We start from the raw sequence: 13,183 nt of genomic DNA, 5'->3' as shown, positions 1-13,183 counted from the left end.
ATCACATTTGTTGCACTCTATAAGAACATGCTTGACAGTTTCCGGTTTATTACAGTGCGTACATAGTCCAGTTGGGTGCTTGCCTATTCTATGGAGTGTTTGGTTTAATCCTTTATGTCCTATTTTCAGACGGGTAATGACTATCTCTTCCGTTGGGCTCCCGCTCCGTATTCCTACGTAGCTCCTACATGTTTCTGAATACTGTACAGATCAGATGTCTCCCTGTGTCACTGAAGTCCCAGTATTCTTGCCAGGTTTTGTGCATGTAGTCCTTAATGATGGTTTTAACCTCTGCTATACTTAACGGTATTTGTATGTCAATTAAGTGTCGTTTTAATGATTGTTTGACCAATATATCTGCATTCTCATTTCCAGTTCAGGAGCAGCATTCTGCTTTAACCAAACTAGCTGATTATTGCATCTTCTTCTTCTTCTTCTTCTTCTGTGGTGTTTATTGGAGGTTGTCTAACTAGCTCACATGTGCATTACCACAACCTACTGGACTGGAGGGCAGAGCAGTAGATTGGCAGGGAAAAACAATAAAAAATACAAAATAAAATAAAATAAAATAAAATAAAATAAAAATAAATAAAATAAAATAGAATAGAATAAAATAATATAAAATAAAATGCTACACATGCTACACACAGAAAATGTATACCTTAACACATATTCAAATATCTTAAATTAGAATAGACAATAAAATAATGAAATGTGCAAAAAAAAAAGAATTAAGTAGCGCTAAAGGGAGAAATAAATAAGGAAAACTAAATTATATTTGCAAGGAAGATATAGAGTCAAAAGGAATAGAATATTTAATCATTTAAATAAATTAAATCCAGACAAATGCCTATTTCACAACCATAGATTAAGGTCATCAGAATTCAGTCGAGGTGTATCCATATTGATTAGCAGGAAAATGACATTAACTGATATCTCCATTATTATCAATTAACAGTATTGATCTGCCTCATAAATTCTTCACATCCTTATATGTCACAGACTCCAAAATTATTTTTCTCATTTACGCATCTTTCTCACTGGTAAATCCATCATACTAGACATAACAGGTTCCTCAATTCACTCAATTGTAATAAGTGATCATGTTACTACGTCCTCACATCTCCACAATAAGCAATTCCACAAACAAGCCTCCAGATGGCGCTTCAATATTTCAAGTCAAAGACCAAAACTTTGAGAGAGTGGACATCCTTCAGCTCACCAATATTACTCTGGGAAAATGCAAAAACAGTAATCCGAGGGGAAATAATGTCATATTCATCCTACAAGAAGAGAAAAGAGACCGCACACGACACCAATTTACTGTAGAACTAAAAATCAAATCTCAACAGAATGACACACAGATTTTAATCAAGCAAATAAGACACGACCACTTTGAATATAATAACAAATCAGGAAAATATCTTGCAAATCAACTTAAACAAAAGGAGAAAACATAAGTGGGTAAGACCCTTATGTCACCTAAAGACATTATTTATTTACATACCAGACAGCGAACCATAACTCAGTGATATATACAACTTCTTTCATAATATACACCTATACCCACATTGACTGCAAGCTACCATCTCAGGTGGCTTTGATCCAGTTTTATGGTGCAGTTTACTGAAACAGATACTTGGTTTCCGAGAAACCACATGCTCGAAAGTGTCCTCACCCAGCAGAATATAAAGGAGAGGTCTGCACGGCACGTCGTCATTTGCACACACATGGGCGTGTGGTGCGCACAGGAGAAGCATTGAAAAGAAACTCCTGCATTAAAGGACTGAAGTTTGCCATGGACACATCTCTTCTACTGAGGTGGGTTGCTATATGCTGCTGTTTTTGCCCTTGATTGTTCCATCATGTGCCTGATGGCAGGACCTGAAAAAACTAGACGAACAACATCAGTAACTGCTTCTTCTGTGAACTCTCTCAAACTTGGCAACCTCATCAGGAAGTTATTTATTTATTTATTTCACGGATCAATCTGATTTCTTTTGACTATGATCGAGCTTCTTTCACAGATGAACGGATGTCGAGCTGTTACTGCTTTTAACTAGCCCACATTAGAGTCATACTACCAGGCCCAGCCAGTTGCAACGAGTAGGCCTTATTTATGATATATATATTGTCTGAGCTACTAAACAAAGTGTTATTATTAGTATTGTGTTGATTTAAATGTTTAAGTGCATGTATTCGGCTGCTGTTAACTGATGATAAGTGAGACATGAGGTGAGATCTGTGGTGTTTTACTAGTTCAGCAGTCAGATTAAATTTACATAATTAATTTGATTAATATCTCAGCAAAATATTATATCCATAAAATTATATGGCTTTAAAGAATACCCTTTTAAACTTTTAAAGATACTGACATGTTTTTTTCTTAACTAATTGAGTATAATGTTATTTTCTTAACTCAAAATTGATAATTTCTTTGTTTTTATTTCAATGAAGTATCTGATGCCATATATTTACATTTTTAAGTTAATGTGATCTTTGAGTGCAAATTTTAAATGTTTTTTTTCTGTAAATCAAACAAAAGATCTTTCAGTCTATACAGTATGTGGTTTGTTCAGCATGTATACATGATAGAAAGTTTGTTTTAATCAAGTTAATATGTGACCTTTTTTACTCGTTTTACTTTAATATTGTATTAAATATTTGCCTGTACTTTTCCTAGACTTAAAAATGAATGGTGATCATTGGTACACTGTATAGTACCCAGACATGGTCAGCTATACAAGGGAAATCAAGCTATTAAGTGAAGATCTGAGTAATTCTAAATCAAACTCATCTACATTTTTCAGAATGTTACAGATCATACTGTACTGTTAAAAACTTGTAATGCATTACAACTTCAACTTCTTAAAAAATGGTTCAAATGTTGTCAAGTGATATGATAGACGAAGGGCCACTGTATGAGGAATTTGTATTTTTATATATATGCAGTATATAACTCATTTCACCCTGAGCTGTGAGTGTGAGGACAAACGAAGTTCACTCCACCACAGACTAGGAGGATGTAGGAGCCGGACAGGAATTGAGCCAAAGTTTCAATTTACTGGAAGTCAAGCCTATTCCTGAGAAACAAATCAGAACGTGACTTCACTTGGCAGAATAAAAGGAGCTTTATCCTCAGGACTAATACTTAACCTATAATAGAATATTGCATATATAACAGATAGTTTTTTTTACCATGGATAATCTACAAAGGTAGGCAACAATTTATTTGTCAGTGACTGTTTTTCCCTCTTTTAAGAAATGGTGTTCAAATGTAGGCTTAGCCTAAAACAGAAGCATGTTATATCTGTCCTTTACAGTATTACAGCTGATTACAGTATTTTTGCTTTGGTCTATATTCTAGACTAGCAGGCTACAGAGTAAATTTAGCTGTGTGATTTCTGTTTAATATTAATATTTATTGGAGAAGAAGGTGTTAACAGGGTTTCTTTCTATTACTTTCAGTGAGAAGCTGTTTGAATAATCTGGACCAAGTGTGGGATGGCTGAAAGTGTACCCACAATGGATGACTCCGATGAGGAGGTAAAAAGCTAGTTTTTAAAACTATAAACTTAAAGCTGCAGTAAAAAAAAGTTATTTTTTTTATAAAACAGTCACTATATGACCGACAGTAGTGCATGAGACAGGTAATCTGAAAAAAATCATGTGGCTCTGCGAGATTTCACAGACCGGAGGAAAACTCGCAAACTCCGATCAAAAAGTCAAACTAGGCAGCGCTGATCAAATATGAATGAATATTCTGTTACCATAATGCTTATTTTTAGCATAAAATGTTTTCAGAAACATCTTGTAGTGTACTGTTTAGCTGTAAAATCAGAAAGATGTGACCCAATGATGCCAGAAACATTCAGCCTACTGCCGCTTTAAATAACATGACAAGTCATGACATGACAAGCCAAATACATGTTGTCCTTTCAGTTATTGTTGGATAACTATCATTGTGAATGGAATTATGAATTGATTCATTATGCTTTAAACTTCATTTCTCTCCATTACCAAGGAGTTCTATGATGTGCTCGATTCCTTCTCTGAGCTTTCCTGTGAGGAAGGAGAGAACACTCCACCAACACCACAGTCTGACTGTAAGCTTGACTGTCAATAATCCAATTTAATGACTAAATACATGCTGTAATGTGGAGATACTGAGATCTACCTCTCTCTTCTCTTATGACAGGTGTCCCTCCACCAGGAGAAGTAAAAGTTCTCAATGCTGGCGAGGACACTGTTACTCTTGGCTTTTCACTCACTGACTCTGTTAGGTATAAACTGCACTTAGATTACTCCTGTGACACCCAGAGAGGCAGTTTAATCACAGAGGAATCCAGCACTGTGGAGGTTAAGGGACTGATTCCTGGGAATGAGTATACTTTCAGCATCGTGAGGATTGCAGCCGATGGAAATCGAAGCAAAGCGACCTTGCTATCTGTCTTCACAGGTAAATCTGAAAAAAAAGTGTTGTCTGAATGGTCTTTTGGCTCATAACTTATACAAATATACTTCTTACTCTGAGGTATGCTGTCAATGTATGTTATAAATGTTTGTTTCAGACTAACAAGGTGGTAAATTGTATTTCTACAAATTAAGTGCATGGTGTGATTATATGTGGATTTGTCTTTTACCAAACTTTTACAAAGTCAAGCTGCACTTTAAATTGCAGACAAACATTGCTGGAACTTGAATTTCCAGTTATAAGTGAAACCATTATACTGTTCCCACAGAGCCCAGCCCTCCTGTGCAGATCACAGTGTACCAGGTCAGCAGTGAGTCACTGTCTCTGCGTTGGGACCCCCCTGCTGGTGAGGTGGAGAGTTACATTGTGACTTGTTGCCATGGGGGAGACATTGTGGAAGAGTTAACAGACACAAACCAACTGACTCTCAGCAACCTGAAGCCAGGAGTGTGTTACTCTCTGCTGGTTTCACAACTCAAGAACGGCAGAAGAAGCAAGCAAGCTGCAACATCTGCCCACACAAGTAAGTGAAATAACATTATTGCAATGAATTTTCAAAATAAAGTCACATACTTAGGGGCAATATATACATTGTTACCATGACTCTGCAGAGGTTTCCAAAAGAGGAGAGAGAAATGAATTAGATGGAAGCAAATGCAATACAGTCTGTAGAAACATTAAAGGGACTGTCTGTAACTTCTTACACGTATAAATCATTGCGGGTCAGTGTCCCATGCGCGCTCGTGTGTAGCTACGCTGTTCCAACACAAACTACACGGAAGTACCAAAACCGCAAAGTTATATCTAGTGAAGCCCATCTTGCAAAACAGTGTTGGCTCTTCCTGCTTCGGCCTCCCGACCGCGGTCAGAAGACACAGGGGAGACCGTAACTTTGGTCTCCAGGGCTAGAGTCGATGCTGTAATCTGCTCCTCTGCCTGCTTGCCTTCACTCACACACCGCGCTCGTTCTCACTCGCTCTCTCGCTTCACCTCTCACGTGCATGCGCGCACACAACACACTGCAGAAGAGTTAGTTTAGCTATGAGAATATCTAGTGAATGTACAGTGGAAGTTTGTGCAGAAATAAATGCTGCAGCTCCTCCAGACCAACAGAGGTTTCCCGTGTCTAGTGAAGTGACGGGGCTCCACAGCGAGAAATGTTATCGTCTCCAACCAAAACGCCGGTGTCTCCCCTGTTCCCTCTGGCAGCGGTCGGGAGGCTGAGGCAGTAAAAGTTAACACTCGGATCAGCATTGATTCGTGGAGAGACCTTCGTCTGGTCAGCTAACATTACTGCCAAGCAGCTGAAATATAGAGTGATATTGTGGTTTTAGCTGACGTGTGTCGCCTCACTGTTTTGAGCGATGCTCATTCATGTCTATGTAGAGCGAACACAAGCGCGAGTGTGAGCAACAGGACGCTGACTTTCGTTGACTTAACGGCCACAGGTGTCACTGTTAATAAGCAATTTCTGATTCTTACATAGAGTCCCTTTAAAGCAGCAGTAGGTAGAATTGGAGCAAATATGATTTTAAAAACTTATTTTTATAAAACCGGCGCTATATCCTGACAGTAGTGCATGAGACAGGTAAATTGAAAAAATTCAGGTGCCTCTGTGTCCTCCGATGCTCCTAATGGCATCTGCAAAATTTCACAGACTAGAGGAAAACAACCAATCAGAGCAGAGTTTGAGCCTGCCGTCTCTGAGCAGCTGTCAATCACTCGCAAAGTCTGATCAAACGGTGATCAAATACGAATCAACATTTCTCGCCTCATTTTTTCTCAGAAACATCTTGTAGTGTATTGTTAGTGTACTGTAATTGTAAAATGAGAAAGTTTGTGAGCCATGTTGTGATCAGTTGAGGAAATACCAAGCACCGCCCACCAGCCGGAGCACAGCCAATAGGAACGCTCTCTCTCTGAAATGACCTGTGATTGGCCAAAGTCTCCCGTCACGAGCTACATTTATTAAAGCCTGAAAACAGAGCCATGAGGAGGTGCAGATGTCTAGTTAACTCAGAACACTTAACCCAAGTGGCCTATTCAGTCTTCTTAGGTAAGGCAAGTCAAGTTGAGACGAGTTTTGCTGAAAGCAAGCTAAACTTAGCCATGCAGTACTTGAGTAAGTTTGTAACACTGTTTAAGCCTGTAATGCTTCCATTTTGATCGCTGGCACTTAGTTTGGCAAAATATAAAAGCAAAGAAGGTGGGAAATGGCCAGAGCTTTTGTCAGTGTCTGACTTTAAAGTGCAAGGCTGTGGCTATTTCCTAGAGGCAGCACATACCAGTGTAGACACAGTATGAATCGAACTTGCAAAAGATTTGGTTTAAAAGATTCGGTCATTCATTTTAGTGTACCATTCTTGTATTGGCACACTAAAATGAATGGTTAAGGTTTCTGTAGTGTTCTCGTTCAGTGTGTTGAAACTCTGACTAAACACCAAGTTAAACCGCAGCCAATGAAGACAGAGTCGTAGTGAGGTTGACCATTTACTGTCACAATTCCTCATTGACATGTTGGTGAAAACTGCAAATAAAAGGATACAAAAATATTTAGAGTCTGTTTTTTAACTAAATATATTGTACATACAGTAACTGTAAATATGAATACACACTCTATACAGCTCTAGTAGCAGTTATCATGGCTACTGGCATTGTTTTAGCTTGTATACAATTGTAAACAAAAACGTTTTTAAATAACTTATCAAACATCATTTTTTAACGAAATCTTGATTAATATATGATCCTTAACATGTCTACCATCAAATGAATCAACTTACGGCATTGCCTCTATGATGCTTCAATGTGGATGCTAGCAGATTGAATTCGGACTGTGCTCATGTCTGCCATGCTTTCAACAAACCCAGGTAGAGCTAAACAGGAAGTTAGTCAACAGGAAGTGACTACACAGGAAGTGACTTCCAAAGGAAGTGACATCGTGAAATGACAAGAACTGACAAATAATGTAACTTTACAAATGAATTTCTTTTTAACTATAAAGTAATTATTTCCATCTCGTTTTTTATATATAATTGCTTAAAGAAGATGTGAGAAAATTAAATAAATGCCTTGAAAGGCAACACAGTTTCACTCTATAGTGATGTTTAGGTATTCTTGATCTGGACCCATGAATTGGACAGACTGACTACTGACTGACTGACCAACAACAACATCGGCCTTAGTTTTAGCAAAATAAAGTAAAATGTTACAAATGTGTTTTGATCCATGCTGTAGAATATTGAAATAACCAATAATGGCTTTAATATTCATTGTGTCCATTTCTACAGAAACGCATCTAGAGAGGTTATTGGAGGATCTGGGGTTGGAGCATCTCTACAAAAAGAAGCTATCCCTGAGAACAATACTTCAGATTGCCGAGAAGACCATTACTGATGAACCTGCCAAGTGTAACTCAGATCTTCCATGGTATTTTCTAAAGAAACTGATGATGGTTAATGTGACAGCTAGGAATGTGAAATGTGCATCAGCATGTGAATCAAACTGTGATGCCGCATCAGAAAAGACAGAGTTAGATCTTGATAATCTAGTCAAAAGTACAAATTCAGGTGACATGCTAAACCCCCTTGACATAATCACTGCACTCTTTCTGTGTTCTGATGGTTTTGTACAGCAGGAAATGGCCCTCAAAATGTCTATGTGTCAGTTTTCTGTGCCTCTGTTGCTTCCTAATTGTGACACAAAGCAGTGCACACTCATGCTTTGGGCCATGAGAGACATTGTAAAAAAGTACAGACCTCAGTCACTTTCAGAATCCAAGGGCTTTATTGAGGACAGAATTGTTCTCTCTAAACTTCCAATGATATCTTTTGTGAGACTGGGTCAGTGCTCCTTGTCCAAATCAGAGTTCCTCAATAAGCTTCTGAGCAATTCTCAGCAATACTATGACACCTTTGTTCATCGCAATATGGAGTGTGGTGACAGTCCAAGGAGAATATCCGATGGATTGGCAGAAATAACTTGGTACCTTCCTTGTGGAAACAAAAACATGGATGTCTTCAGTGAGCCAGTAGCTGTAGCTAACCTTCGTGGGGACGTTGCTTCATTTGAAACACAATTTTCTTTTTTGTGTCAGACATCTGCAGCAGTTTTTGTGTTCTTTGACACTTTGGACTCTGAGTGTGAGCTGCTTACCAACCAACACCACAAGGCACAGATCTTCTTGGTGGGTAACCATCAAAGCAAAGGCTTCAGTACAGATGCTCTAAAAAAGGTAGCAACCAAGTTGGGCTTGACTAACAGCAACATCCTTTTGAAGGGTAAGAACAAGAATGATGCAGACTTTGTCAAGGATTTGCGGAAAAAAGTCAGCAATGTACTTGAGAACTCAAAGATGAAGATGGGAGTTGAGCAGATGGCTGACATTGCCCATGAACTGGGCATCGCAGTGGATGAAGACTCTTCAGAGTGCCAGACTGCCAAGAAAAATGCAGATGCCATCACTGCTGAAATTCAAGACATCCTTAAATACAAAGAAGCTCAGCTACCCTTGCAAGGCCAAATATGGAAAGAACTGGCTCGCTTAGAGAAAGAAGAAGTTCGGCTTCGAAATGTTGGATCTGAGGACATAGAAAAGTACAAAAGTGATCTTCAGGTACAGAAAACAAAACTGCGGGAAAAACAGAACTCCTATGACATGTCAAATGCAATGTCATGTTTCATCAATGCAATATCAAGAGAAGGGATAGAGAGGTGCTACTTCCTGAAATGGATGCGAATGAACCTCGATAACATGTCTCGTGACAAACTGTCTGACCTCAGGGAGCAGTACAAAAAAAAATGCAAAAACTCTGAAAACAAAGAAGAAATCAAAGAAATTGACAGACAACTTTCCAACAGCTCACTGGGGACTGAACACTTCTTCCGTGAAATGGGTCAGACCTATGAAGCTGCACTTTCCCTCCCAGAAACAGACCCATCACGTGAACAATTACAGCATCTGCCCAAACTATGTGCAGAATTGTTACGTGAAGGATTTCCCCTTGAGCTTGTAGATGGAGATGCATCCAACATACCTCTCAGATGGGTGAGTGACGTTCTCTCTCAGCTCAACGACTTGGTGTCTCCTAAGAGCAAGATACTGGTAGCCACAGTACTTGGAGTGCAGAGCACAGGAAAGTCCACTCTCCTCAACACCATGTTTGGAGTGCAGTTTGCTGTCAGCAGTGGTCGATGCACTCGAGGTGCCTTTATGTTGCTCATCAGAGTTGATGAAGATTTCAAAAAAGAACTCAACTGTGACTTCATGGTGATCATTGACACCGAGGGCTTAAAGTCACCAGAGCTTGCACAACTGGACAATAGCTATGAGCACGACAATGAGCTTGCAACACTTGTTGTGGGGCTGAGTGATATCACCATCATCAATATTGCAATGGAGAATGCAACGGAAATGAAAGACATCCTACAAATCGTTGTGCATGCTTTCCTCAGGATGACAGAGGTGGGCAAAAAGCCCAAATGTCAGTTTGTTCACCAGAATGTGTCAGATGTTTCAGCCCATGAGAAGAACTTACAAGACAGGAAACAGCTCTTGGAACAGTTAAACGAGATGACCCATGTAGCAGCCAAAATGGAAAAGAAAGAGGAGAAAATGAGCTTCACTGATGTGATGGAGTACAGTCCAGACACTGGGAACTGGTACATTCCTGGACTCTGGAATGGAAACCCACCAATGGCACCAGTCAATGCAGGGTACAGCGAAGCTGTATATGAGCTCAAGAAGAACATAATCCAAATTTTGGGAAGTTGTGAGTCATCTGCTAATGATATCTTGGAGTTTACAGAGTGGATGAAAAGCCTGTGGAACGCAGTCAAGCATGAAAACTTCATCTTCAGCTTCAGAAACAGCCTGGAGGCTGATGCATACATGAGGCTGTGCACAGAATTCAACAAATGGGAATGGGAATTCAGAGAAGAAATGTACACGTGGGTTACAAATGCTGAAACAAGAATTTCCAATTTTGGTACAGTTGCTGTGAAATCTGAGATATCTGACATGTCAGAATTTCTCACACATTTGAAAAGTGACGCGTGCACAGTGCTGTCTAAATGGGAGACAACGCTTCTTGAGAATCTGGAACAGTACTTCAAGCAAACAGAGGGTCATGTCTATCTAGTTGAAGGACATAGAGAGAGCTTTGCAAACAGTGCAAAGAAACTTCGAAGAGAAATGGAGAACTCCGTGTTTAATCAGCTCAGAGCAACAGCTGACATCAGACAGGGAATGCCAGAACTTGATAGAATCAAGGAGAACCACACAAAAGAATTAGAGGGGAGAGTATGTGCATTGATTGATCAATGTCGGGGGAAAAAAGTCCAAATGAAAGAAAAAGAGCTGGACGATGAATTTGACAAGATGTGGAATGAAACAGAGAAGGAGCTATCCTTTTCAGAAATGGAGGTCAAGGACATTTGCAGCAATGTATCTCTACACCTGAGAACAAATGTATCGCACAAGGGAAGCCAGGCATGTGATTTGCTAAGTCAGAAAAAGCTGCAAGATTGTGGACTGGAGCCTTTCAAATACACACCTGAAGGACTTATAAGGCGAGCTAGAAACAAAGTGGACGAGTGGTTAAGCTGGCCAAGTCACACAAAGGCTGTACAACAATTTGCAGACAGCATCATAGCGAGTTGCAAACAGCGTGTGAGTGAAAAAAAGGGAAGAAAAAGCAATTACCACGACACTCACATCCAGGAGATTTTAAACATGATTGATGAGAGGCTGGAAAGCAACCAGGATGTTAAGATATACATTGCGTTTGAAGTTTCTCTGAAACAACACATCTGTGGAGATGCAGCCAGACAGTTTCAGAAAATGCATCAAGATTTCATAGATGCAAATGATCCGTACAGATGTCTGAAGCAAAACAAGGAAAAGTTCCGTGCTGATTTTAAAGATGTGTTCCATGAACGAGACCAGTGCCAGAAGAAGGCAGAAGAATTCACAAACCAGTACTTGAGGCCTGCAGTCGAAGACTTTGTCAACCGTTCCTTGGGTCCTGACATCATTGGTGAAATGCTGACAAGACAACAGTTCAGCACACGGATGTTCTTCCAGTATTCAGTTTTACTGGATTTGCTCTCTTAGCATGACTTCAAAAGCTATGAAAGCTATATCTGCTCATATGAGGAGTATGTAAAGGAATGGATAATCGAACAAATAGAGGAACGCTTCTCGAATGGGTCTACGAAGTTTGAGTTTGAGGATCACCACGTTCAGTCAAGTATCAACAGCATAAATGCTGCTATCAACAAAGCTAAAACAGAAAAGAGTGGCAACTTGAAGACATTCGTTAAAGATGTCTGTCAGGAACTTGGTGATAAACTGGTCATTTCCCAAGATGCTCTTGGTGCTTTCATGATCCTGAACAATGCCGACCAGGAACAGTTTGCTAACTGGCTCACTGAGTGTCTGAAGGAAATGGCAGAAACACTGAGAGAGAAGTTAAAAAGAACAAGCATACAAATGAAACTAAAAAATCTTCACGTGAAGCCTCAGAACGAGCTTTTCACCAAACTGATTGGATGTGGTAGACAGTGTCCATTCTGCGCAGCGCCTTGTGAGGCAGGAGGAAAAGCCCACATTAAGCACTGGGCTTCACTACATCGGCCACAAGGTCTGGGTACATTCAAGTTGGATGGGACAGAAAAACTTATCACTGACGTATGCTCATCCTCTGTGATCAGTGACACTCGCTTCCGCTGCAGTGCCACAAAGGGTGAATGGCACCCCTACAAGCGTTACGCAGAAATTTTCCCAGATTGGAGAATCACTCCAGATGCAAGCCTTCAGGCATCAGACTACTGGAAATATGTACTGACAACGTTCAACAAGCACTTTGCTGAAGCATATGAAGCAAAGCCTGCTGATATTCCTGCAACTTGGAAACTGATCACACGTAAGCAAGCAGAGGAAAGCCTCAAAGAGTCATTCAGCATCAAGTGAGAGACCACATGCTTTGTGGTTATAGAAGCGTACGTTATCCTCACAGACATTCATCATCCTCGCATGGATATTTTGATCTCACTTGATTTATATGATATAGAGGAGAATCACAAATAGTAACATTCTGTATATAAGATGACAAGGTTGAAGATATTGTGAGTACAGCTCACAACATGGAGACACAAGAGAAAATCACTCTGAATCACTTTGAATCAATGTAAATGTCAGATAACCAGTAATTATGATATGCGATTGTTTACTCAAAAGTTAGAATCTATTTGTTTTTGTTTCTGATTCAAAACATTTACATTTTCAATCTATTAAGAGATCATTTAATCCAAATGTTAACATATAGGTGTAAGTTTTCTTGTTTATTTAATTGAGTATGTTATTTTCTTTATTCAAAGTTTGTAATGTCTTTATTGTAATCTCAATTAAGCATGTGATTTATTTTTGTAATCATCAGTCTACACTGTATGTGGTATGGTCAACATGTATACATGACAGAAAGTTTGTTTTGAAAGTATGATATGTCATTTTTTTTTTTTTACTTTCTGGTAAAGTATCTGAGGCAAAATATTTACTTTTTCCCCCTTTTTTAAGACACTGCTCAGTCTTTATGTGGTATTGTCATAACAGAACAGGATGTTTTTCTTGTGTCAATGTTACTCGAAATTTAGAATCTATTTGTTTTTGTTTCTGTGAATATATAAAAATGTCTGATGCCAAATACTTACATT

At 39.2% G+C, this 13,183-nt stretch overlaps 2 protein-coding genes across 5 annotated transcripts in view; one reads left to right on the top strand and one right to left on the bottom strand.

Moving 5' to 3' along the window:
* Positions 1-13,183, bottom strand: part of nlgn2a (neuroligin 2a) — a 229,545-nt gene that overhangs the window by 5,304 nt on the left and 211,058 nt on the right. The gene's annotated exons all lie outside the window — the stretch shown is intronic.
* Positions 3,179-12,630, top strand: LOC119481425 (interferon-induced very large GTPase 1-like). Its single transcript, XM_037758308.1, is given in 6 exon segments — positions 3,179-3,216; positions 3,469-3,546; positions 4,025-4,106; positions 4,199-4,459; positions 4,743-4,997; positions 7,762-12,630. Coding segments are annotated over 5 exon segments (5,322 nt in total). The 5' UTR covers positions 3,179-3,216; positions 3,469-3,504; the 3' UTR covers positions 12,444-12,630.

This window comes from Sebastes umbrosus, chromosome 22, assembly GCF_015220745.1.
Source record: "Sebastes umbrosus isolate fSebUmb1 chromosome 22, fSebUmb1.pri, whole genome shotgun sequence".
Lineage (NCBI taxonomy): Eukaryota > Metazoa > Chordata > Actinopteri > Perciformes > Sebastidae > Sebastes > Sebastes umbrosus.
This window is presented reverse-complemented; position numbering and strand designations above follow the sequence as displayed.